The sequence below is a fragment of the Perca fluviatilis genome, chromosome 6 (genome assembly GCF_010015445.1).
Source record: "Perca fluviatilis chromosome 6, GENO_Pfluv_1.0, whole genome shotgun sequence".
NCBI lineage: Eukaryota > Metazoa > Chordata > Actinopteri > Perciformes > Percidae > Perca > Perca fluviatilis.
The window spans coordinates 4,612,106-4,637,822 of record NC_053117.1 but is presented as its reverse complement, the minus strand read 5'-3'; the positions used below and the strand labels follow the sequence as shown (position 1 = coordinate 4,637,822).

At 40.9% G+C, this 25,717-nt stretch overlaps 1 protein-coding gene across 7 annotated transcripts in view; it reads right to left on the bottom strand.

Annotated features, from left to right (window-relative positions):
• Nucleotides 1–19,854: 19,854 nt before the first annotated feature.
• Nucleotides 19,855–25,717, bottom strand: part of LOC120560573 (endophilin-B2-like) — a 46,586-nt gene continuing 40,723 nt past the window's right edge. For 4 of the 7 annotated variants that reach the window (XM_039803219.1, XM_039803221.1, XM_039803220.1 and 1 more), the window contains 3 exons: nt 25,325–25,339; nt 23,300–23,501; nt 19,855–21,961 (listed from right to left, as the gene is read on the bottom strand). In XM_039803219.1, coding sequence (XP_039659153.1) covers nt 21,854–21,961; nt 23,300–23,501; nt 25,325–25,339 — 325 coding nt within the window. In that variant the 3' untranslated portion in view covers nt 19,855–21,853. The remainder of the gene's footprint in view (nt 21,962–23,299; nt 23,502–25,324; nt 25,340–25,717) is intronic. The other 3 variants (XM_039803222.1, XM_039803224.1, XM_039803225.1) reach the window with 1 other exon arrangement.

Sequence of the window (25,717 nt, the reverse complement as noted above, 5' to 3'; positions counted from 1 at the left end):
CAACAGCAATAAGCAGTATCTGCTCGACTAAAGGTTTTCTTCTTCAAGTTATAAGCATTGTTTTTAACCAGCTCACAGAGACATACTGATGGCTTAATAATGATTCAACTATGATTCGCTATAAAAAAGAGCAGGTACATTTTTTTTTTTAAAACATCCCTAACATTTGTAACTTTACAGCCTTTTGGCAGAATAGGCGATGTCAACTGTATATATATCCTATAATTTATTCAATATTCTTGAAATAAAAGATATGCATTTTGTCACGATGTTTAAGCAAATTGAGGAAAAAATCGTTCCAGTAGGTGAGGGTTTTCTCTGTTTTACAATATTGAATATCTTTGTGATTTAGACTGTTGGTCAGACAAAGGAAGCAATTTGAAGATTTTCTGACATTTTACAAGCTAAAAAATCGATTAACCAAAAAATACTGAACATATTAATCTGGTATCCTGACAATGGCACTAGAAGAAATTTAAAAAGTTAGTTTATAGAGATGTCATGGTAATTTGCTTATTAGAAAATGTACAGTATATTGGCATTACTGTACATTAAAGTTCAGAGGATAAAAGCATTAGGATTCATTCTTTGGGGAAGACAAATTTCCACAGTAAATACTGCAGACAGTTTTTGCTGTTTGTGCTGTTGGTGGGGGCTATAACTGGTTTTGGACAGATATCTTGCTCTAAAACATTGCACATGACTGACAAATTGATTCCCTCAGTTTTCCCCACCTTTCGTACAGTAGCAGGCATGGCTGTGTTATTGTAGGAAGGATTCCAGGGAACATTGAGTAGGCTAGGTCATTAAAACATGTTGCTTTTGGTCTGTGTACAACACCAATACGTAAGCAGACCTCAGCCCAAAATGTTGTCAGACTAATAGGAGTAATTTAATCCAGCCGCTTTGCAAGATCATACCTTGGTAGCCCTTGCTGGAAATAGGCTAACCCACATGTGCTTTTTAACTAGGTCACATTTTGTAATAGCTGTTACTAAAAAAAGGTAAAAAGTAGGTCAGTCTGTTAAACCCTGTGGAGTAAATAACAGTCATTTCAATTTGAGATATCAATTGGAAAAACGAAAAAGTTACCAACAGACAGAAGCTCTGGCAATTTGACTCAATATTCCTTAAACATAAGAAGATAAGAGATTAAATAACGAGATTGCACTGGTATTTAAAGAGCAACAGCCAAGGAAGATTGTCTCGAGAAACACAGGCAGAGAGAGTAAACAGTGCTGAGTTACCGTCAAACATAAACCCAGCCCACACAATGCTGTAAAATAGATTGAAGTGCGTGCAATGTGTGAACACCTGTACCACAATAGAAGCATATAGTCAGCTCTGTCTGAAAGGTAATGAGTCAGATAGACGCACAAATGGCTGCACGTGTGACTCAAGGTGCTTGAGGAATGTTGGCATAGTCTGCTGTAGCTAAGGTGATGAAATACAAAGGGATCATTATACGCCTGCTGTATTTGCGTGTTAATTAATTTTTTCTTTTCTTACCAGCTGTAAGCTGATAACATATGGAAAGGGGTTTCTCTGTTATTTTTTACATGCAAAGCACTGTTATACAAGTATGCTTACATAGGCCTATTAACCAAGGTTAAAGCTGTGTTTTTAATTTACTATAGAGTCCATTAAAGGGGAACTATGCATTTTTTTAGCTTAATTTACCTTAACTGACAAACAGCTTTGGACAGCTTTGGAGTCATTGGAATGGTTATATGACTTTTTTTGAGTTGCATGGTGGTCGTCTCGCTTCCCCCTAGCGCCTGTGAGCGGAAATACCACCCTCACAACTTTGGGCCGGCGAGCCGCTGTAGGGGGAGCTCTATAGAGAAACGCGAAAAAGCGAAATGGCCAAAACTGCATAGCTCCCCTTTACTTGCGTCGCACTGTGTACTCATGCAAATCAACGTTTTCCTACTTTGAATTTTTGTCATATGATTTATGATTTTGTATATTTGTATGTGTGTGCAAAGTTTCTAAAATAAAAGTTTCTTATAAAGAACAAACTATTGCCTTCTGTCAGTGTGGAGTAAAGATGTGTGGGTTATTTTTGGCCGAACTCCTGAGACATTCCCACATATCCCAAACGTTGCTCTCACTAGCTCAGTTTTGTGAGAGCAACCTAAAATTAGGAAAATGAGGCTACAATTTGCACAAGCTCAACATAATTGGACAGTTGAAGATTTTTTTTGCCTCGTCTGATGAGTCTTGATTTCTGTTGAGACATTCAGATGGTAGAGTCAGAATTTGGCGTGAACAGAATGAGAACACGGATCCATCATGCCTTGTTACCACTGGGCAGGCTGGTGGTGGTGGTGGTGATGGCCCATATTGATAGGAGAGGGTCAAACACAGTATTAGTATGGTGTTCCTAATAATCCTTTAGGTGAGTGTATATGGAGGATGCACAATCCTACTAGCAAGGATTACACCTTCTTTTCCACACGTCACCTCACCCACTCCTGCATTGATTATATTTTGTGCTCCAGTGAGCTTATAGCAATGTTCCACATGATAGCAATAGAACCAGCAATTCTGTCTGATCACAATGTGCTGATAACCACATTCCATTGTGATATGTTAGGAGAATGATCTAGGAGGTGGAAATTGAATAACTCCCTTCTCCAGAACACAGCCTTTGATGCAGAATTTAGAGCCAGAATGGCTGAGTTTGTATCAATCAACACCGACTCAGTTTCTGACCCTGCACATACCTGGCAGGTAACTAAAGGATTTATTAGAGATTTCACATCTTCCTTTGCGGTCAACTTGAAATTGAGTTGGAAATTGCTGTAAAATCTTTAGAGCAGTCTCTTAAGGCGTGTTTTTCTAAATCTACACATACTCTTCTAGTCACAAGTCAAACAGAGCTGAATGATCTGCTAAGAAGGAGAGCTGAATTCATAATACACAGAGTGAGGCAAAAATATTATTTTAATGGCTGTAAACCAAGCAAATTGCTTGCTCTGAAATTAAAACAAGCGAACCCAGAGCTACTATCAACAGCATTCACACTGACTGAGGTATCTCAACAAATCCTAATCCTAATAGTCTTGGCTCTCCGCCTAGAGTGCTTTATTGAGAAGCTAGTCCACCCCGACAAATCAGGTTTTATACCTGATTTATAATTAGATTTATTTATATTTATACCATGCTGCAGAAAATGTACGCAGACTATTTCATGTAATAGAAGAAGCCAAAAACCTTCCAACAACAGCAGCAGTGTTATCAGTGGACGCGGAAAAGGCTTTCAACCACCTAGAGTGGAATTACTTGTGGCAAGTAATGGAGAGGCTTGGCTTGGGGGCCAAATTCATTGACATAGTACGTACTTTATATGCGAATCCCACGGCCATAGTCTCAACCAATGGCCTGCATTCTCAGCCATTTCCCATCGAGCGGGGCTCACGACAGGGTTGCCCGCTTTCCCCCATGCTGTTTGCAATCTCTCTTGAACCATTAGCCCAAGCCATAAGACAAAATAAAATCTGTAATATCCAGATTAAATCCAATAGCAGCTCAATAGCATTATTTGCAGATGATATTTTGTTGTACATATCTGATCTTGAGGACTCTATTCCAAAAATTCTTAAGATCTTCAATGAATTTGGCTCAATCTCCGGTTATAAAATTAACTGGAATAAATCTAATCTTCTTTTATTGAACAAGAGGCATGTGACATCAGCCATTAGTGGTACAATACCAACCCAAAGCAAAATTACATATTTGGGCATCACCATACACGCATCGCTACTGCGAGTTGTCCAGGACAACTATGAAACTATATTAAATAGTATTCAAAGGGATCTGGCAGATTGGTCTGTGCTGCCGGAATCGCTATGGTCCAGGATTGCTGTCGTTAAAATTAACATAATTCCTCATGTGAATTTCTTAAGTACAATGATCCCCTTACCCCCACCAATACATTTCTGGAAGAAACTTGATACCTTAATTCGGCAGTATATTTGGAATAATAAACAACCTAGGCTAAAATACTCTACCCTGCAACGTACCGCAAACACGGCAGGCCTGGCCCTCCCCAACTTTAAAATGTATCACAGAGCCTTTCAGCTACGGGCCCTCAGAGTGTGGATAGACCCCTCATCTACAGTCCCATGGAGAGAAATAGAGCAAAACCTCACAGGAAGTCTAAGACTGCAAGACCTTGCCTTTGCAGGTGTGTCCAAAAAAGCGTATGCTAGCCTATGGCCCTATTATCACCAACACATTGCCCAACTTTAAACAGGTGGAAGAGCAACTACACTACACCAATAAGTGGCATTTGAATACCCCAATATGGCACAATGCACACTTAATGTCTGATAACAAACCCTTTGCTTGTAACCAGTGGAGTGACAGAGGTATTTATACTTTAGACCAGCTATTCAATGAGAAAGGTATGTTGAGTTTTGAAGCCCTGAGAGCTAGTTTTGAGGTCCCCAGGACATCCTTCTTCTTTTATCTTCGCTTAAGATCAGATGGTTTGTTGATTTTCCTGTGAGAGAATTAGTGTCCAAGATTTAAGCTAAACTGATGCAAGTATCCATAGGAGAACTCCCAATAGTAAAGAAATGGGAATGGGAGCTGAGCCTTGGGAACGCAGTTAATTGGGAGACAGTTCGGGACAACATTTTCCTGTTCCTGTTCCAAGAACCCAAATCATCAGTATATCCACTTCAACATATGTCATAGGACATATTGGACTCCCCAGAAGAGATAAGTCTCTAAAGCCATTCCCACTCCCAATTGCATGTTCTGTCAACCTGAACAAACTGGAACTTTCCTGCATATGGTCTGGGAGTGTGAACAGGTGTATGAGTTCTGAAATAAAACAACATCAATAATATGATGACACAGAGTTGACTGGTTGTAGAGGGAGATGGCAGCTGGCAGGAAGGACCTCCAGTAGTCGTCCTTGTCCCAGCAGAGCTGGATCAGTCATATCGACGACATTTCATTTCTGGGATTGCTCTGGCGCCGCCGGAAATCCCGCCGGATGTCCCTAATTTCCGCCGGATGTCCGTTACCTTCCTCTTTCTTTGTGTTGTCGTTCTAAACTCTGGTGGATTTCTGAGGACTATGGTTAACTGCTCCTCAGATCTCTGCAGGGTAAATCCAGACAGCTAGACTATCTGTTCAATCTGAGTTTTCTGTTGCATGACTAAAATTACTTTTGAACAAACATGTTCCACCAAAACAAGTTCCTTCCCGAGGCTATTTAACAGAGGCACCGTGGCTCCTTATGGCGCTTACCGCCGATGATTGTGACTGGTTTAAAGAAATGCCAATAAACCAGAGCATGTTTTTTGTCCATCCAGGAATTCTGTGTGGACTAGCCAGACCTTCCTTCGCAGAGCGTGTGGAGGTAGAGCTGGCAATGCGAGACTAAGAGCCGGGACACACCAAGCCGATAATCGGCCGTTGGACAGTCTGGCGAGGTCAGTGACTCGAGTCTGTTCGTTGTGTCCCGTGCCGTCGTCAGTCTGGGGGGCTGTCGGCCTTCATTTTGGCCGACCTGACATCACCCGGAAATGGTGAGTGGAATGAGCGTCACTAGAGTCTCTCAAAATCTGACAAAAATCTTTTAAACTGACCTTTGTTGAGCTGAAATGAAGACAGATTCAGCAACTGTACGGTCTATTTCTGGGGTGAAAATGTGTTTTTTTTGGCCTACAATGAATGAATAAGGGGGTATACCGCTCCAAAGGTGAAGGGGAAGAGAAGCATGAGTCATAAATACAGGAAAATGAATGGCTTCATCATTTAAATGTTTATTATCTCTAGTCCTAACAAAGCCTTTCTTGGTTCACAAAGGGAAGATTTATTTAGAAGCACCTGCTGTAAGATTAATAAGTCACTGTGGTCACTGGTTAAACCCATAATATGGTTTCCTTCAGTTAATTAATTTCCCTAAATGGATTGTGGATAACCCATGACCATTTAGTCATCAACATGAATCACTCTGTCATTCAACAGTGTTTTTCTCTCTTTGCTTCACTTACCCTGGCTGCAGATTTTGCTTTTTCTCACAGTGATGGAATGCTCCTCAGGGCATGCCGGATGTTTTCATCTTACCAATAGGCGTATTTGGTAAGTTGAGTGATTTACAGTAATATTACGTTATTCATTTCTTTCAGAGGGAGGAGGGGCCCAAATGCAGACAAATACCACCATGCAAGGCAAGATGATGGTAAATTTACTGAAGGCTATTGTCAGGAACAGGCTTACACTCTGGAGACTCTGGAGGTAAGCAATAAAAAAAAACAGGAACAGTTCAGGTTCAGACTCAGAAGGCTGGAAAGCAAGATATAAACTACATTGGCAATCTGGCAGAGAATGAGTGGAAATGGGCCAGTTATACAGCCTATACTGCAGGGCTGATAAGGGAAAGTGGGAACAGGTGAGCAGGTGGAGGTGAGAGTCAGTCTGAAGGGAGAGAGAGAGGTCGAATGGGGAAAACAGGACTAACTCTGATTCTCAACCAGGCGTGTCTGTGCTGAGTTGCGGCTGTGTTCCGGTTTTGTTTCGTCCTCTGGATAATCATATTATCATGTTACCCGGAGCAAACCCGGTGAACGCGCCAACAGTTTTGTTGTCATACTTAGAATTCCTCATGGGGGCGACAGAAACTACGCACTAGAGCTTTAATGCTGTCCTGTTGCTGTCCTGGCACGGTAACTTCCGCAGGTCCTACCGTCATCTCTGATGATGTTAAAAGGAAATAATTACATCACAGACTTGGCTTGCTTTAGCCCATGAGAGTTTCAACCACTACAAAAACTATTTAACCAATGCATTGAACCAATGCAACATGGAAATCTTTTGACTGATCCTGATCACTAGGTTTCACTCTCCACCTACACTTTTTGTAGTAAGCTGCACTATTTCAGGTATTTACAGTGCATAACTTTATGTGTGGGCTCGCCAAGACAGTTAAGACGCTGCGACATGGCGATGTATGTGAAATGAAAGTCAATGCAAAGCAAGTGCAGTTTGGTGGGGTTGATGAAATTGTTCGGGGTGTGCTATTAAAAACATACTTTTTTATTCTTGTATTCTATCTATTACACAAGAGTACATACATGTGTATCTCTTGTTGTTCATCACTGCCCTATAACGCTCTTTGTGTGTTACAACTTTTACATTTAAAGCAGAAATTAAGTTGACATGATTCATGATGACCTTTTAAGAGTTTCCCAATAATCTTCAAATTATCAGGAAAAGAATCAACAGCCCCAACAGAAAAACCCAATAGATACTCACTAACTGTCTAAGAAATCTTTTTCCCGTCTTTGGATAATATAAGGAGGATGTTGTGGTTACTTTGTAACATGGTGTTTGGAATGTACTTGTTTGGAATGTCTTTGTATATGCCGGTTGTCCTGGAAACGTGGGCGTGTGTGTAATTTTTATGAGTGGTGTTGAATTCCTTTCATATCCACCTCCCACCACATCGCCTTCTTATCTGTACAATCCTGGAACAGTCTGTTTGACTTATTGAAATATTTGAACCAAAACTCAAAAGGTAGTTGGGTATCTGTGCAAAAACAAAATGGTGCATTTATTTATTTTTTTTAGCTGTCTTTACATTTTCAACATGGAAATAGGTGTATAATAAAATACAATATATATAATAAAAAGGGAGCTTCCCGATGATGTCATCCGGGTTTCTTTCTACCGACCCTACCAACCTAGATTGCATTGCATTATGGGAATTGCAGGATCCAGTGTTTTTGGAGCTTGACCCATACTAGAGACTAAATTTAAGGATATCTCAGCCTCTGCTTCATTTATTTAGACAGTCCCTTTGAAAATGTGTTTTGTGAGCCCCATAATAAAATGAAAGTGCAACGCTAAAACACTGCAGTAACCTTTAAGTAACGTAGAGAGAAGTAGTGTAATAATATCATTGCAGTGAAGTGAAATCAACAGAAGTCATTGTTGCAATTTTTGTATATACTTCCTGCAAGACAATGCAAGAATTATGCATTTTGGGGCAGGCTCACAGCGATTCTCCCCGGGCGCGTCTGTGCTGTGTTCCAGCTGCGTTCCGGTTTTGTTCTGTCCTTCGCCATGTTCCATACCACACCTTGAGCGTCTCAGAAGCAGAGCGTCTTGCTGCCCTTCAAGATGAATGTCTCGTAAGTAAGTAAGTAAGTAAGTAAGTAAGCTTTATTTATATAGCACCTATCACAGATAAAATCACAAAGTACTTCACAAGCAGCGAATATAACAATTTGAAAAACATCATACAAAACATAAAACATGATAGCTCAGTCAACTGAAAGCTTGTCTGAATAGTAGTGTCTTCAGCTGTTTTTTAAAAGAAACAATAGAATCGGCCACACGCGACAGGGGCAGGGCGTTCCACAATTTGGGAGCAACTGCCTGAAAAGAGCGGTCTCCCCGAGTTTTAAGGCGGGTTTTAGGAACCATCAGGAGGTTTTGACCTGAGGAACGAAGAGTGCGGAAAGAAGAGTAAGGGGTCAACATGTCTCCGATATATTGAGGCGTCTGTCCATGTAGTGCTCTAAAAGTTAAAACAAAAATTTTGAAATCAATTCTGTATTTTACAGGAAGCCAGTGGAGAGTAAATAAAATCGGAGTAATGTGTGCCCTTCTGTTTGTTCCTGTTAAAAGCCTTGCTGCTGCATTTTGCACCAATTGGAGGCGGCCGCACAGAAAATTTGTTAAAACAAGTAAAAAGGGAATTACAATAATCTAACCGTGAAGAAATAAAAGCATGAATGATCATCTCCATGGTTTCTTTGGGCAGTATTGTTCTCAATTTAGAGATATTTCTCAAATGATAGAAACAGTTTCTGACCAACTGTCTAGAATGACCATCCAGAGACATCGATTGGTCGAACAAAACACCAAGGTTTCTTAGACTCAACTGGACGGAGGAGTCCAAGGAACAGAGGTGTTGTTTAATTTGGGGTAGTTTTTGTTCTGGAGCAATGATCAAAGTTTCTGTCTTTTTTGTATTCAGTTGTAAATAATTGTTATATAACCAAGACTTAATGCATGACAGACATTCCAATAAATCAGTTAATTTACCGTTGTCCGTGGTGTCGTAGAGGAGACATAAACGATATTGGGGGGGGTGGGGGGGGTCTTTTGGTAAATTGACTGGATGCTCTTGCTGTTTCCCTTCCTGCCTTGCTGTCTTCCGGCGCGCTTCTGGAACGCAGCACAGACGCGCCCAGTGGAAAATAGAGGTAACTGCCAAAAAGTCTTAAATACTCTAAATGTAAGGTTTTAAAATGTATTTCTTAAAAAGCTTCAAAAAGCATTGAAAGCACTTAAAGGGAAATCCACACTACTGTTCAGTCAGCTTCTGTAGGCTCTGAATAGTTTCCATCATGCTCCTTGATTGAGAACTTGGATTGACCTAAGATTGGTAACAGTTACTACGGGTTCAGACACTGACCCAGAGTGTCTGCATCAGAACTTCTCAGACCACCCCCGCAGCATAAATATTTCCTCACTGTTTAGCCAAATCTTCCAAACATTCAGTGCCTTGCCAATAGATCATTGAAAACATTAGGTGGAGCTTCAGAGCTATAAAAAGAAAATATTGCAACAATAAAGAAGTGTATTCAGTAGGGCTGCACAATATATCACTTTTTTATCGTCATTGCGATATCAGCGCAGTAAACACATTGTGAAAGGCTCAAGACACATCGCAAAAGACACTCAGAGATTCTTTGTTAGTTGAAAGAAAAAATCAGCAGAAAACTGCACTTTTAAATGTAACTGCCATTCTTTTTTTTAGTGCTGTCTTTTATATTCAATTCATTTTGTTCAATAAAAGAATGTTGTGAATGATTTCCTTTCATTTGTTTTAAATTCAACAAGCAACTTGATGCATTTTAGCAGAATATTGAAAGCCGCAACACTAAGAAGACTTTAATATCTGTTTATTTATTGCAAAGTTATATTGCAATTTTCAACAACGTTATCGCATATCGCACATTTTCCTAATATTGTGCAGCAAGTAAGAATGTTTGGAACATACATGGGTGGATTAGGAGACATAGGGGCCCCTGGTTACAGATATGCCCCCCCACTGCCCCTCCCTCTATCTTTGTTTGACTATGGGTGGGTTTCTGTTGGAGCCCATTATAACTGCTGTGAATCCATGCTGACTACGGCTGCGCTGCTGCCTTCAACTCCTACAGGGGATGAATATTTGAAACTAGACGCTGAAAAGTGTGGGCGATTGCTGAGTCACTGCGTAACTGATTTTTCCACTACTGCAGCTGCAAGGCTTCGGGGCCATTAGTTACATGCTTGGTCGTGTTGTGCATTATTCGTTTTTTATAAAGAACAAAAATAATCGTGAGAATTTAATTTATTACTGACCTAGTAAGAAAATAAGAAAGTTGAATAATGTCCGGTTAATCTTTTCTCAGAACAACCAGTCGGTGAATGATACACTGCAGTCATCCAAAGGTCAGAAATGCTTTTAAGCATGTGATGATCACTTCCTGACTAGTTTGAAAGGGAATTCCAGGAGTTGAAACTGAATCATTGGAATACCAGTCCCAGTCACTGTTAAAGGAGAACTCCAGGCAATTTTTACGTTAATCTTGATTGCTATAAATATGTGGGTACTGTCTATAGCAAAAAAAAACGAACAGAATTGGTCTTAGCAAACTGGAGTTGCTGCAGCTAATGCCCAGCGCTCCCAGTTAGCTAAAATGGTAGTTTTGGGGGCATAACATAAAGAGTGCCTTTGTGCCTCTTAACAGACACAAAATGCAATTAAAATGTCTGTGCAACATGAACGGGGCTCTTACATGACAACAAGATGCGTTTTCAACTCAGACATCCTGCCGCTAGCTAGCTCGGCGTGCTAGCTGGTAGCTGCCGTCCGGGAGGGAGTGTGTTCAGCCAGGCAGGCTTCTGTGATAATCCTCACGCAGCAGTTCCGTGTGTATTTGAAATGTGTGAACTGAACTTTGAACTAGTTCATGTAGAAAGTGAACTTTCCCAACACTGAGCGTAAGCCTGTTGGGTTAGCCATGGTCCGCATGGTCCTCGTCGGCGTGTTAGCTCTTAGCTAGGCGTGTTTCCATATACGAACTGTACTCAGACAACTGACGTTTCAGTATTGATGGTGTTTATTTAATGTGCTCTGATATAGACATGCATACAGCGTGTATCCCACAGCACTGCGGAGGAGGGTCTGGCTAGTCCACACAGCATTCCTGGATGGGAGAAAAACTCAGATTGGACAGATAGTCTAGCTAGCTGTCTGGATTTACCCTGCAGAGATCTGACGAGCAGTTAACCATAGTCCTCACAAATCCACCGGATTTTTACTTTATTTACAGAACCCACAGGTATCACTTAAAGAAACTTTCAATATTATCAACAGATTCTCCCATGTCTCGCATTACACTATCAACTGGAACACATCAATCTTACTACCCCTCTCAGATGACGCATGGGATTTTGGAGCTCAGGACACTTCCCTCCACCTTCACACAGGCAACATCAAGTACCTAGGGATTCAGATTTCCCCCAAGCTATCACAACTTTTCACCCTCAACTATACTCCCCTTCTCAGGAAAATCAAAGAAGAATATAAACACTGGTCTAAACACCCACTCTCATTGGAAGAATAGCTGCAGTCAAAATGAAAACCCTACCCCAGATTAATTACCTTTTTTCTATGATCCCCATCACTCCTACAGACAAATGGTTCAAAACTCTCAATTCATTAACAACACAATTTTATTGGAAAAACAAAAAAACGAGAATATTGCTCTCAACACTACAAAATAAAAAATCACATGGTGGGCTTGAGGCACCAAACTTCGATCACTACTTCCTGGCAAATCAATTACAGTACATGGTTAAATGGATCAATATACATAAGCACAATTACCCGTGGCTGGAACTGGAACAAAACCAATGTACAAACATCCCAATTGCAGATCTCCCCTTCCTCTCACAATCAATCAAGAAATCCAACTTCTGCCAACGCATTACCATCTATTCAACTATGACAGCCTGGTGGAAAACAAACCAAATCACAAAATCATCACTAGAATTAAACAAGTTCACCCCACTCAGGCACAATCCAGTGTTCATGTTACAGAACAAACCTTTTTACTTCTCCATATGGGCACAAAAAGGAATCACACACCTTCACCACCTATTTGAGAACAACCATTTCATGTCATTTAACACACTCACAGAGAAATATGGGGTTGGGAGAGAACAGTTCCTTCAATATCAACAACTTAGACTTAAAATAAAAGATAAAATCGGAATCACCAATAACACGTTACAACCCTCTCAGCTCACAGAAGAACTTATGAAAATTAATAACTTCGAAAAACTAACCTCCCGGCTATATACAATGATTTACAACCTAAACACAACAATAACACTCCCAACAACCAAGTGGGAAGCCGATCTGGCCTTCTCTCCCAACCCTGAATACTGGGAACAAATCTGTAAGAATACCTTCTCCATGACTGCTAACACAAACCTGCAGCATATACAATATAAAGTAATTCATAGGACTCACATCACCCAAAGTAAAATGTTCAAAATGGGCCTAGCAAACACAGGTATCTGTTCACAATGCACCTTAGGTAGCACAGGCGATTATCTACACGCCATGTGGCTCTGTCAACCAGTTCATTCATTCTGGATCACAGTCACCGAGACACTGTCCACCACCCTGAGCTACAGAATCCCATCTTCTCCAACACTCTGTCTCCTTGGTGATATCTCCGAAATCCACATCCTGCAAAAATTCAGGAATCCGTTGTTCATTTCTCTAGCTGTCCTCCTAAACTGGAAATCAAAGAATTCTTGCCACATCAATCACTGGACAAATTTCATCTCAGAATACATCTCAATGGAAAAACACAATGCACACAGAAAGAAGCAAATGTCAGCCTTTGAAGATACCTGGTCCCCATTTCTAACGTTTCTAAATTCAACAAAAATATAACTACAAGCCGTGTATATTACCAGACATATTCCTCCCTCCTCCATTATGTAATACCCTGCCCTCCCTAGTACTTTTACATTATTTATATAATTTAAAGGAATATTTCACCGCTGGAAAGCTGAATATATCTTTAAATTGGGTCACTTATGTAGTAGAAATGTGAAAAAAAAATTTAATTGGTGCCTTCTAGGCCGAGAAAAGCCAGAAAATGTGTTTTGGTCTTATATGGATGAAAAACACCAAATCCCAGAATGCACCTGCTTCGTTGCTTTGAGTCCACTCCCAAGCCACGCCTACCGCTTGACAGACAGACCGAGGCATTCAACTCAACTCAAGCGTGTTTTATTTCAACCATATACATGAAACAACGTTTCATCGTGACTCAACGACATTATATAAAAACGACATACGAAACAGGCTACATTTAGTACACACACTTTATAGGCTCCGTAAAGTTCAGCTAACACATACTAGCATTAGCGCTTGGTGGGCTGTAAACACCGAGCATAAACACAGCCGTGAATTAGCGTGCAATGTAGAATGGTCGGCATTTAACAGTCACAAACTCCACCAGCAGTTAGCAGTTAAATGGATACAAATCACCACATTGCTGCGCCACTCGGTGTTAACACAGCCCACCTCTTTTACCTGGCGACAGAGCATCTCTATCTCGGAGGGCTAGCAGGCCTGGTAGCTGGACAGTCCGGTACACTATTCAGGCAGGTTTCCACAACAACAAAAACACGGCAGTCTCTCAACTCACGTTGGGAGTTTCGTTGAAGTTGGATGTAGTCCAGTTTGTGGTCTAAATGAGCGGACACTTGCAAGCAGGATCCGTAAAGTTCAGCTAACGCATACTAGCATTGGTGTAGCTAAACACGGAGTATAAACACAGGCGTGAATTAGCGTGGAATGTCGAATGGTCGGCATTTAACAGTCACAAGCTCCACCAGCAGTTAGCAGTAGCTAGTTGGATTTTATTTCTACACCAGTCCGTTTAACACAGCCCACCTCCACGGGCCGGCGAGAGCAGCCTGGTAGCTGGATAGTCCCGGTGCCGGTACACTGTTGTTCAGGCATGTTTCCACAACAACAAAAACACAGCAGTCACTGAACTCACGTTGGGAGTTTCGTTGAAGGAGGATGTAGTCCAGCTTGTTGTTTAATGAGCAGACACTTGCAAGCAGGATGGCTGGGACAGGTGGACAGCTAGCGTTAGCTTTCCACCTAGCCGATGAGGATGTCCCCTAGCCGGCTAGCGGCATTGAGCGACACCGCTGGTCTCCGTGCAGGCGAAGCTCGCGTAGTGTGCCGAGAATTGCATCTGTAATAACGTTTCCTCCATATTCTCCGATCTGTACCAATGTATCCCGGTGGTACACACGTCCGGTAGTTTGAATGCAGATAATTGTTGTAAATGTTTTCTGCTGAAAACCGAGAGCCTGTTTAGCGAAGATTCAAGATGGCTGAAGTAGTGTTTTCATTCCGGAATACCTCGGCCAGACTTCGGCAGTCCAACCCCTGGGGGGCGTTTTGAAAACATACGGAGTAGATCCTACTACTGGCTGTAGTCCTTTGCCTCTGGCCCAAAATCTTCCGATGACGCAAAAATCGTCATTTTACGTCATCGGAAGATTTTTTCCAGGCCCCAAATGCAGAGATCTCTCGTCTCATGGGGACATGAGGGAGGGAGGCACGGTCATTCAGAAATACTATCGGGTTTCTACTGATACAAAGCTGAATGCTAAATCGGTGAAGTATCCCTTTAATTATTCTAATTTCCCCTTTTTTCCCTTTTTTCTTGTCTTCTTTTCTTTCTTTTTTTTCCCCTTTTCATTATTTCTCCCTTACAGTTATCACTTTACTCATACACACATACACACACTAGCAACACCATCCACACTTATGCATAACATGTTTTTCCAACTCCCTTCAAACACGAAAACCGTGATCAACCAAATATGAATCGTAGATCATTCTACCCAATTATTAATAATACATTCTGGTGTTTGTCAACTGTTCTGTCCAGTCCCGTCTTGTCAGTTCTGTTATTGTCCCGTCTCACTTCCTTCTGTTGTTCTGTTTGTCACCTTGTCGCGTTTTATGCGTTATGTGTTACACTTCGTACGTGGTGCTTTAAACCCCCCCTGCCCTTATATGGATCCAGGGTCTCACTAAAACAGGGTGAATTGTCACGGTGGGGCAACCGTTAATACACTGAATGTAATTCTAAATCTGAATGTAACATACTGTGTATAAAAAAACAACAACAACAAAAAAGAAATCCACAGGAGGTTAGAACACCAACACAAAGAAATGAAGGTGACGAACATCCGGCCCAAAATGAGGGACATCTGCTGGAATTTCCGGCGGCACCTGAAAAAGTGGAACGTCATCGATACAGACTAGGGGCCACAGAGCTCCACACTTCCGCACCTTGAAGCTGCCTGGTACAGCCACAGTCTGATTGGTCTGCTTCTGAACAGCTCTATGCTGCAGTGATACTGGTATTGTATCGGGGTTGGAAGGAATCCAGAGCCACTATGTCTGTTTGAATCACTGGTTGATCTTCATTCCGACTGTGAGCTATGCGAGATCAAGGTGCCGCTAAAGAGGGAAAACACTGTTTTAACTGAGAAAGTAACTGAGAAAGGTACAGGCTCTGGAGCATGACCTGGCATTCCCCAGCTGGTATGCAAGCACATGGGGATCCCCACAAAAAGAGGAAGTTACTGGAAAAAAGGGTCATGTTCTATTGTCTGCTGTTATGACTAACAGACTTTAGCACCATATATATATACTTAGCACATATTCCTGTCTGTCTGTGAGGGCTGTCCTACTGGAAAAGAGCTTTAGGATTGGCATGAACTCACGCACTGTTTGAATTCTGTCAGGGCAGACAGGAAACACGAAAATGCCTCTGTCCTGTAAACGTGTACTGTCCCTTTCATCGTACAGCATTTGGATCTCTGGCACTGAGCATGCATTTAATTTGATTTAAAGTCTGTCACTGCTCAGGGTGGATATGTTTTAATGTGTGTGTTTTTATGTTTGCACCTTAGAGTAGCACTTTTCATTTTATTGTATGTACTTACAATGACAATAAAGTCAATTATGTTTCTGATTCTGATGTGTAACTGGGTCAGGAAAATGTGTGCTGTTCTATTGGCCCTTCTGCCTCTGAGACCCTGGCATGAATACGTTATAAACTAAACAAGACTACAGCCATGCTAGTGGCTCTGTGAGGATGTACAATAATGTACTCTGAACAGCAGTGCTTTGAGTTAAACGCTAACATGAATCATCAGGGGATCAAGCTATTACCGTACATCCTGAGGGGAACATGAATGTGTATATTTTCATGGCAATTCATCTAATGGTTGTTGTTAATACGTTTCCCTAAAAGGTCAACGTCATGGTGGGGTGAGAGGGAAAGTCAGGGCAGGGGATCACCAAAGTCATTAGGATTCATCCTCAGGACACCATAAATGTCTGGGCAAAGATTTCATGGCAATCCATCTGACAGTTGTTTGTTGTTTGATATTTCAAGACTAGTCTGGACCAAAGTTTTGGAATGACTGATTGATTATATTATCATGTCATGCCTAGATCCAGATCCGAACTGCTAGCATGACTAAAGACTGTGGTTAAGGTGGACAATGCCACAGAACATCGGTGCTGTTCTAAAGGCCCTTCTGCCACTGCAACCCTGATGTGAATTAGTTTTAGACTAGTCTGGATCAACAGAAGTACGGGGACGTTTTGGGATCGATTGGTGGGATTGCTGTGGACGAAGTACACATGGAGATACGCTGCTAAGAACAAATGATGTTTAACCACGTATCCAGCTGATTTAAAGGTCCCATGACATTGTGCTCTTTGGATGCTTTTATATAGACCTTAGTGGTCCCCTAATACTGTATCTGAAGTCTCTTTTATATAGACCTTAGTGGTCCCCTTAGTGGCCTTGACCAACTGCCACTTTGCTTGTTTGAAAGCCATGATGTCTCTCTCTCATGGGTTGGCCAAATTCTCTGGGTGGGCAAAGCAGAGAAAGGGGAGGTAACCTTGCTCCTTATGACCTCATAAGGAGAAGATTCCAGATCGGCCCATCTGAGCTTTCATTTTCTCAAAGTCAGAGCAGGATACCCAGGGCTTGGTTTACACCTATCACCATTTCTAGCCACTGGGGGACCATAGGTAGGCTGGGGGAACGCGTATTAATGTTAAAAAACCTCATAAAGTGAAATTTTCATGCCATGGGACCTTTAAATAGCTCACCTTACTGTATTGTGTTAATTTAATTTATTATTGTATGTGGCATCTTCTTTTGCGGGGGTGCAAATCTTCCAATTCAATTTTCAATTCAATTTTATTTATAGTTTCAAATCATAACAAGAGTTATCTCAAGACACTTAACAGATAGAGTAGGTCTAGACCACACTCACAGTGGTGAGGAAAAACTCCTTTTTAGGGAGAAACCTCAGACAGACCCAGGCTCTTGGTGGGCGGCCATCTGTCGGTTGGGGGTGTAATGAAAAGTGGCAATTATAGTAACAATAAAGATAATGGAACCATGACTAGAAATAGTGGTTGTAGCAGTTCAGGGCGTAGCAGGGCATAGCAGGGTGTAGTAGGACGTCGCAGGGCGCCGAGCAGGACCACGGCGGCAGCTGCAACCATGATTTAGGTGCCACCCTAATCCAAGGAAAAGTAAAGAAAAGTAAAAAGTAGTAAACACAAGGACTTCGGAGAATAAGTTCCCCGCAGATAAGTTAGTAACAAGCATTTCTGGGACATGAATGCACACAGATGGAGAGAGAGAGGAGCTCAGTGTGTCAAAGGAAGTCCCCCAGCAGTCCTGAGCCAGCTCTTTAAGGGTTGGTTGATGTTCCACCAAAACAAGTTATTTTTTTATTCTGCAGAGCCACCATCGCTGCGTCAGGAGCTTAGCGGCGCCCAAGACGATTGTGATTGGTTTAAAGAAATGCAAACAAGCCAGAGTGTTTTTTTCTCCTATCCTAGAATGTATCTATGGAGTAGCCAGATCTTACTCCACAGCGCTGTGGTCTGGCTACGCGAGACTAGCTATAATTAAAACATTCAAATATGAGCGGCAAGGTGAGTGGAGCGAAGGTGGAATGCACAAGTGGCAACCATCATGGCTGACTATGATAGGCAGGGACTTCTGTGAGAAAGAAATATTTTAGATTATAGATTGTAGCTTATTACATTAGCCTGAGGGATTTCAGCTGAGAGAAGATCAAACTGCGATAGCATCAAGGGTCATGTTTTTCATAGAAATGGTTAGAAGACAGTTCTTTTAACACAACAAAAGGGATGTGTGAAGTACATTAACATGACTTGTGATTTCAGGAACAACTCAATTTTAATATGCATGGCTCAAACGCCTCCTGTCAACAGAAACTATTGTCTTTTTGTGGATTAAACATTGTATATAGGGAAAGATACGCTGGAGGGACAAGGACGTCTTCTCCCGTACGTAATAAAGGTTTTGATTCAACACACGACTGCACTTTTTAAGAGAACAAGGAGAATTTCTACTACACTTCCCTTTTAATGGCATCCTTATGGAACAATTACTCTATAATCACCACCACATTATTGAGTAAAAGAAACGATGATGTCCTTGTGGTAAAAAGATCTAGCATTTGGAAACCATTTAGAGGAAATGCACTTTCTGCATTGGCTTCAGCTTTTGACCATGGTGACTATTTAAAGGCCTCGACAGTTGTTTTACCTTGTAAGTCTGTGCGTGTGTGTGTGTCATCATGGAAAAATGTGTTCCATTGGACACCTATTGTCACAACTATCACGAGGCAGTTATGAGTACTTTGCCAGGTGTTCATATTTCTGTCTGTTTGCAAACAGATTTTGTGACCACAATAGCGGCAAAACCGTGCAAAATGTAGTCATGAAATTTTACAGGTGTGTAGATTAGATCATAATGAAGGCAAAGCTTCAAAATGGGTGAGGGCACCAGAGGTATGGGGGTAGAAAGTAGGGAAGGGGCCATCTCCCTCCCCCCCACTTTACACCCCTGCCAGATTTGGCATGGAGGCTGATATAGTCTCGCATTGCCAGACCTTCCTCCACAGCGCTGCGGAGGAGGGGCTGGCTTGTCCACACAGCATTCCTGGATGGGAGAAAAACGTGCTCTGGTTTATTGGCATTTCTTTAAACCAATCACAATCGTCTTGGGCGGTGCTAAGCGCCAGACGGAGCCACGGTGCCTCTGCTAAATAGTCTCAGGAAGGAACTTGTTTTGGTGGAACGTGTACGTTCAAAAGTAGTTTTAGTCGTGCAACAGAAAACTCTGATTGGACTGATAGTCTAGCTAGCTGTCTGGATTTACCCTGCAGAGATCTGAGGAGCAGTTAACCATAGTCCTCACAAATCCACCGGAGGTTAGAACGTCAACACAGAGACAGAGGAAGGGGACGGACATCTGGCCGAAATGAGGGACATCCGGAGGAATTTCTGGCAAAATTGGAGCAATCCCGGAAGTGGAACGTCGTGGATATAGACAGGCTGATGTGATCCCATCGCAGGATGGCCTTCTTGTTATATTGATCTTAGTTTTGTGATTTATGATTTTTTTTGTGCGAAAATTTGACCCTAAAATCTCAAATCACTTCCATGTTCATGAGGGGGAGATTCTTATATGTGACTGAGGGACTGAGGGATGTTATTCTAGTTATATATGGCTTCCAATGACACGTATATACAGTAGCTGTGAAAAAGTCTATGAATTCAACTAATTATTACTTTTTATTAAATCCCATACATTTCATTCATTCAGCATGGTTAAGGAACAGGCAATACATATTTTGACAAAATATATAATAATAATAATAATATTTATAATACAAGATGAGGTAAACAGAATCACAACAGAATCAGTAAAAAAACATTTCTGAAAAGAAGAATTCTTCCAAAATGTGTGAAATGAGCACAAGAGTAGGGAGCAGCACACATGCCATGGATTACATTAGTCTGCCAACAAGAATGATTTTCAAACATTGTGCTCATTTCACAAAAACTGGGTCGTTAAAATAATAAAGGCAGAGCGCTGCATGCACACATACTGGATGTGAGAGAGCACATATTGCAAGCGTGCAAAACATTTTGGTAATCCAGTTCTCTCACACTCTCTCTCACACTCTCTCTCACACACACACACACACACACACACACACACACACACACACACACACACACACACACACACACACACACACACACACACACACACACACACACAGGCTACTAGCTGTAGCACATGCAGCACTAAGACTGAAGACACTTTCACGTATTAACAAAGCAGCAACAAACAGGAAAGTCGCAAATTCAAAAAACACTTAAGGGCAAACCAAAATCACACAAACACGCACACATGATTAAAAGGAGTTGCAGTCTTGCATGCCGTATGTGGTGTACATTAGCTCTCTGGACATTTTGTTAGGAAGAGCACAGTCTCTGGTTTGCAGCAGATGGCCTTAGCAGTTCCTACCCATCATCTTAAGGCAGTTAGGACGCAAGTGTTCATGTTTATTTGCTGCACAGGTGTTCATATATTTAAAAGGGACATCTTCAGGGCCGTGGAAAGGCGTGAAAGGCAAAAAAAAGCCCATTTGGTAAAAAGTCTAATCAAAACAAGTGAATGGCATGACTTAATAGAGCTAAACTGTTGCTAGTAATGTTCCAGCCAACTGTTCACAAAATGTTATTGTCACTTTAAATAACAGGAATTACATTCTTTTTATTTAGCAGTTAAGGCAAATCTGCTTCCAAAGAGTTGAGGATAATAGAATGATTAAAAAAAATCCATGTAAAAATTTATTTGCCGTTTTATAGTTTTTGTTATTCACTGAGCAAGTGTTAGTCATATTTAATGTTTTCATCGAGGATAAAAAAGAAACACAAGAAATGCAAATCTATACAGGTCGTTTTGAAAGAAAGGGGAATAACAGAGCACACATTTCTGTAACAAAACTATGAAGCAGTTGTACGTTATTTTTAGTTATGCAACAGCAACAGAACATAATGACATATCTGTCAAGATGTGGTCATAATGATCCTTTTTCCCGTGTCTGTTTTCACTTCTTCAATGACAAGAAGTAGCTGTCATACAGAGATAAACTGTACTAACTGACATAATTGAAGGATAAGAATTGTCATCACCCCTTGAGAATCTAGGAAGCGTGGTTATTGCACGCCAGTTTCATCCGTACCGCTGCCTTCTGAAGACAAACTCCATGGACAGCTTCAAGAGACAATAAAGACACTTTTCTTTTTAAACAAATCAACATTATTTCAATGGAAATCCATCTGAAGACAGTGAGAAAGGTCTACCTGAACCATTGGGATGTACAACAATAAATATGTAATAAATAAGAAAACATCATCATCATAATAATAATAATAATAATAATAATAATAATCCACCAAAACATACCTAAAAGGAATGTTAACTATTCCCCACAGGGATTTTTCCTGCACACATTGTAACAATGTCTCCATTATCACTGGGTCAGTGTCATGTGATTATATTTCAGTGTGTTCTGAGAGGCACACGAATGAGTGTGTGTGTGTGTGTGTGTGTTTAACTTTGCTAATGCTTACTGTGGAGGAGTGCTATTGAAGGTTACAGGTTAGTGTAAGAGTGTGAAATTTAATGAAGTGAATGAAATATCCTCATGGCTTCAGTAGTACTCACACATGCACATGCACGTACGTGTGTGTGTGTGTGTGTGTGTGTGTGTGTGTGTGTGTGTGTGTGTGTGTGTGTGTGTGTGTGTGTGTGTGTGTGTGTGTGTGTCAATGCGTGTGTGTTCTTTAGCTGAGAAGCTCCAGGTATGTGACAGGCACTTTTCCTTTCTGGTTTCCTCTCTCTCCAATCAGCCAGTCAGAGTCCATTCCAGGCACTGTGTAAACTGTAATGAGCTGTAACACGGAGTACATGGACACCAACATTAAATGGGTAAAAGATGCTTTAGAAGATGAAAAAACAACCACAACAACAGACCATGGCCTTTAGCATGTGGTGGTGGAAAGACAAGACTAAAGGGTGAGACTGCTTTAAGTTATAACTCTGCATACTTAAAAAAAAAAAGGAAGATCCTGCACTCAGCTCTTGCTTGGCATCACAATTCTTTTCTTCTTTTTTCTTTTCTTTATTTAGAACAGCTGAAGAGAGACAGGAAATGGGGGAGAGAGAGGGGGGATGACATGCAGCAAAGGGCCTTGGGTCGGATTCGAACCCGGGCCGCTGGGAAGGACCGAGCCTACATTGGGTGCATGCTCTACCATTTGAGCTATAGGCCGCCCATCCATCACAATTTATTAATGATATATTGATGATTTAAAAAAAAAAAATGAAATAAATTGTGATGCTGAGCATGAGCAGAGTGCAGGACCTTCCCTTTTCAAGTCAGCATCTAAGAATTGTTGTATGTACAAATGTTATGTTGTGTTCATGAGGGTCCCTGGGTTATCAGAGACACTGCTGACTTAATCAGGGTTAACGACAAAGTTTTATAGGAGAAGTGGGCCATCTCAAATAAAGACCTGACTACGCCTTCATCTGTATATACAGTACAGGCCAAAAGTTTGAACACACCTTCTCATTCAATGTGTTTCTTTATTTTCATGACTATTTACATTGTAGATTCTCACTGAAGGCATCAAAACTATGAATGAACACATATGGAATTATGTACTTAACAAAAAAGTGCGAAATAACTGAAAACATGTCTTATATTTTAGATTCTTCAAAGTAGTCACCCTTTGCTTTTTTTGATAACTCTGCAAACCCTTGGTGTTCTCTCAATGAGCTTCATGAGGTAGTCACCTGAAATGGTTTTCACTTCACAGGTGTGCTTTGTCAGGGTTAATTAGTGGAAGTTTTTCCCTTATTAATAAAAAAGCAAAGGGTGGCTACTTTGAAGAATCTAAAAATATAATGTTTTCAGTTATTTCACATTTTTTTGTTAAGTACATAATTCCATATGTGTTCATTCATAGTTTTGATGCTTTCAGTGAGAATCTACAATGTAAATAGTCATGAAAATAAAAAGGAAACGCATTGAATGAGAAGGTGTGTCCAAACTTTTGGCCTGTACTGTACTTAGAAAATAAAACATTAGCCTTCAAAGGAAAGGGCAGACGCATTACTTGAATCAGCAAATGGCACATGAGTGAGACTGATGTTAAAACTGGAGAGATTTCTGGCCAATAGCCATTATTCTAGTCACTAGCTGCAGGTTGATGATAAAACTTTACCTCATCAGCTAAAAGGGAGAGCTCACTGGAGTCAGCAGCATCGTAATCATAAAGGACTTTGGCCTTGCGGGTTCCTGTCGCTGGTGCCTGAACTTCCTCAATCTTCAGTGTGTCTGTCTCCACAGCGCTGCTGATGCCCTCTGATGCAGAGCCCGCAGTAGCTATGGAGTGAGTGGAGTTCAGCGCAAATGCATTGGGAAGCCTAAGGGAAAGCAGGTAGATGATCAGACCATGCATAGAAAATACAAACATACAAAAATAACACATAAAAAAATAGCAAAAAACTGTATCAGCACATGACTAGAAACCAAACATCATGAGTAGGATTAGGCATCGAGAACCGATTCCATTGGAATCATTTCAAAAATTACGATTTCCAATGGAATCATTTTTTTTTTTTTAATTTTTTATTGGAATCGTTTGGAAAATTTGGTGTGGAATCCGATCAGCGGTTCCAAATTTAACATGCGCAAGTTTTGGTTTCCGTAGCGGCCAGGCACTTGTTGTGTTGCAGCCATGGAGCACATGGCCAGCGCTCTAAAGTGTGGCTTAAAAGCATGATAAAACGTTAAATCCCCATTGAATCAAAATAGAATGTTCCTCTTAACTGTGAAATAAGCATGTGACCCGTTTCAACTCCACCCCTCAAAGAATCAGAATCGATGCCCAATCCTAATCGTGAGTTATACTTGCAGTACATCTACACTGGAACATATAATACTGCAGACTAACGACATGATTTGTAACGTATTATTTTTAAAACTGGTTATAAAGACAAAGCTCTTTAGAAAAGTTCCATTCCTGTCACTAATGCAATAAACTTTCAAGTCTGGCCAGAAAACTAGAGGCTAACACAATTAGGGCCGTATTTAAATCGCGGGAAGTGGCAGTAGGTCTTCAGCGGTCTGTGTGGGCATCAACAAACCAGCCTGCTTTTTTGGTTCATGGTTCAGGCAGCGCATAGGGCTGTTTAAGGTGGAATATACAGTAGATCAGATGGTGTGGTGGTTAGTATCACATCACTGGTAGGGTTGGGTACCAAATTCGATACTTTTTAGGCACTGACCGAATTGCTTCTAAAGTATTGAGTATCAAAAAATACCTCGTCATTCAATACCCAATTTCAATACCTAAGGAGTAAATCTCATCAGCATCACTGAGCCAATCAGCATGCAGCATGCGTCTAGCAAGATCTAATACTGTCTGTCATTGGCTGTCTAACGTTACACATCGTAGAGACACGCAGGAGAAACTCTACGTTACACAGAGACGGGGTTCAGGTAGTTGGGGCAGACAAGTAAATAAGAAGATTTGTGTCATAATATCGTAATTTTTTTTTTTTTTTTATAATTTTTTTAAAAAAAATTTTTTTTTATTACCACCACCTTCCCAACCCCATGTTTTTATTACCATACCTTTTTTTTTTTTTTTTTCCCCCCCCCCCAAAAAAATGTTTTTTTTTTTTTTAAAAAACCCCACCACATCACCATTTTTTATTAATTACAACAACTCAACAAATGGGAAGACGCTTCTTCAGGAACTCAGAGCGGCAGATGTGAACACACAGAACCAAACGTGTTGTTGTTGTTTTACAGTTAATTAGCCAAATGCCGATGGAAATAAGTAATAAAAAAAAGAGACAAAGTCTGATGTTATAAATTGTTGCATCGAATTGTAAAATGTGATTCATCAGTGGTTGTTTCGCCGCCATGAAAATAAAGCCCTTTAGATAGAAAAGCCAACAAGAACCTCAATCTCACTCTATTCTTAAAGAGGGAAAATGAGCTAATGCAATGATTTCCAATGTTCAGCACTTAGTAATAATTTATTTTTAATATGGATTTGGGAAGCATTGGAAAGCAAGCAAATGTGTGGGTCAGAACACACGCACACAAACACACACACACACACACACACACACACACACACACACACACACACACACACACACACACACACACACACACACACACACACACACACACACCAATCACATCAGCACACAAGAAGACGAGACATACTCACACGTCCTGATCACAACTGAGGGCATGAGACAATGAAAATGATTTGTCATGATTTGACAAAACCTAGAATAACAATAATAACCAGACAGGCTTTCATAGGACACTGGAGCTGAGGACAAATCCAAGTCGTTGTTTTTTCAATGTTGTATTTATAGCAATACATTTATCAACTCCAAGTATCTCTAATATTTGGAGCATTAAACAAAGTAGAACCCAATTCATATTTATTCTATAAATTCATATATATATATGCGCATCTATCTGCCTCTTCTAAATTTGATATGAGGATTTCGATTAACAATGACAAAAGTGCAACTTTTGCTTTCCTCAGTCAATCATTCCCAGACCCAAACGGAATTGGACTATCCAAAAGGAAAATCTGCAGAATTTAGCA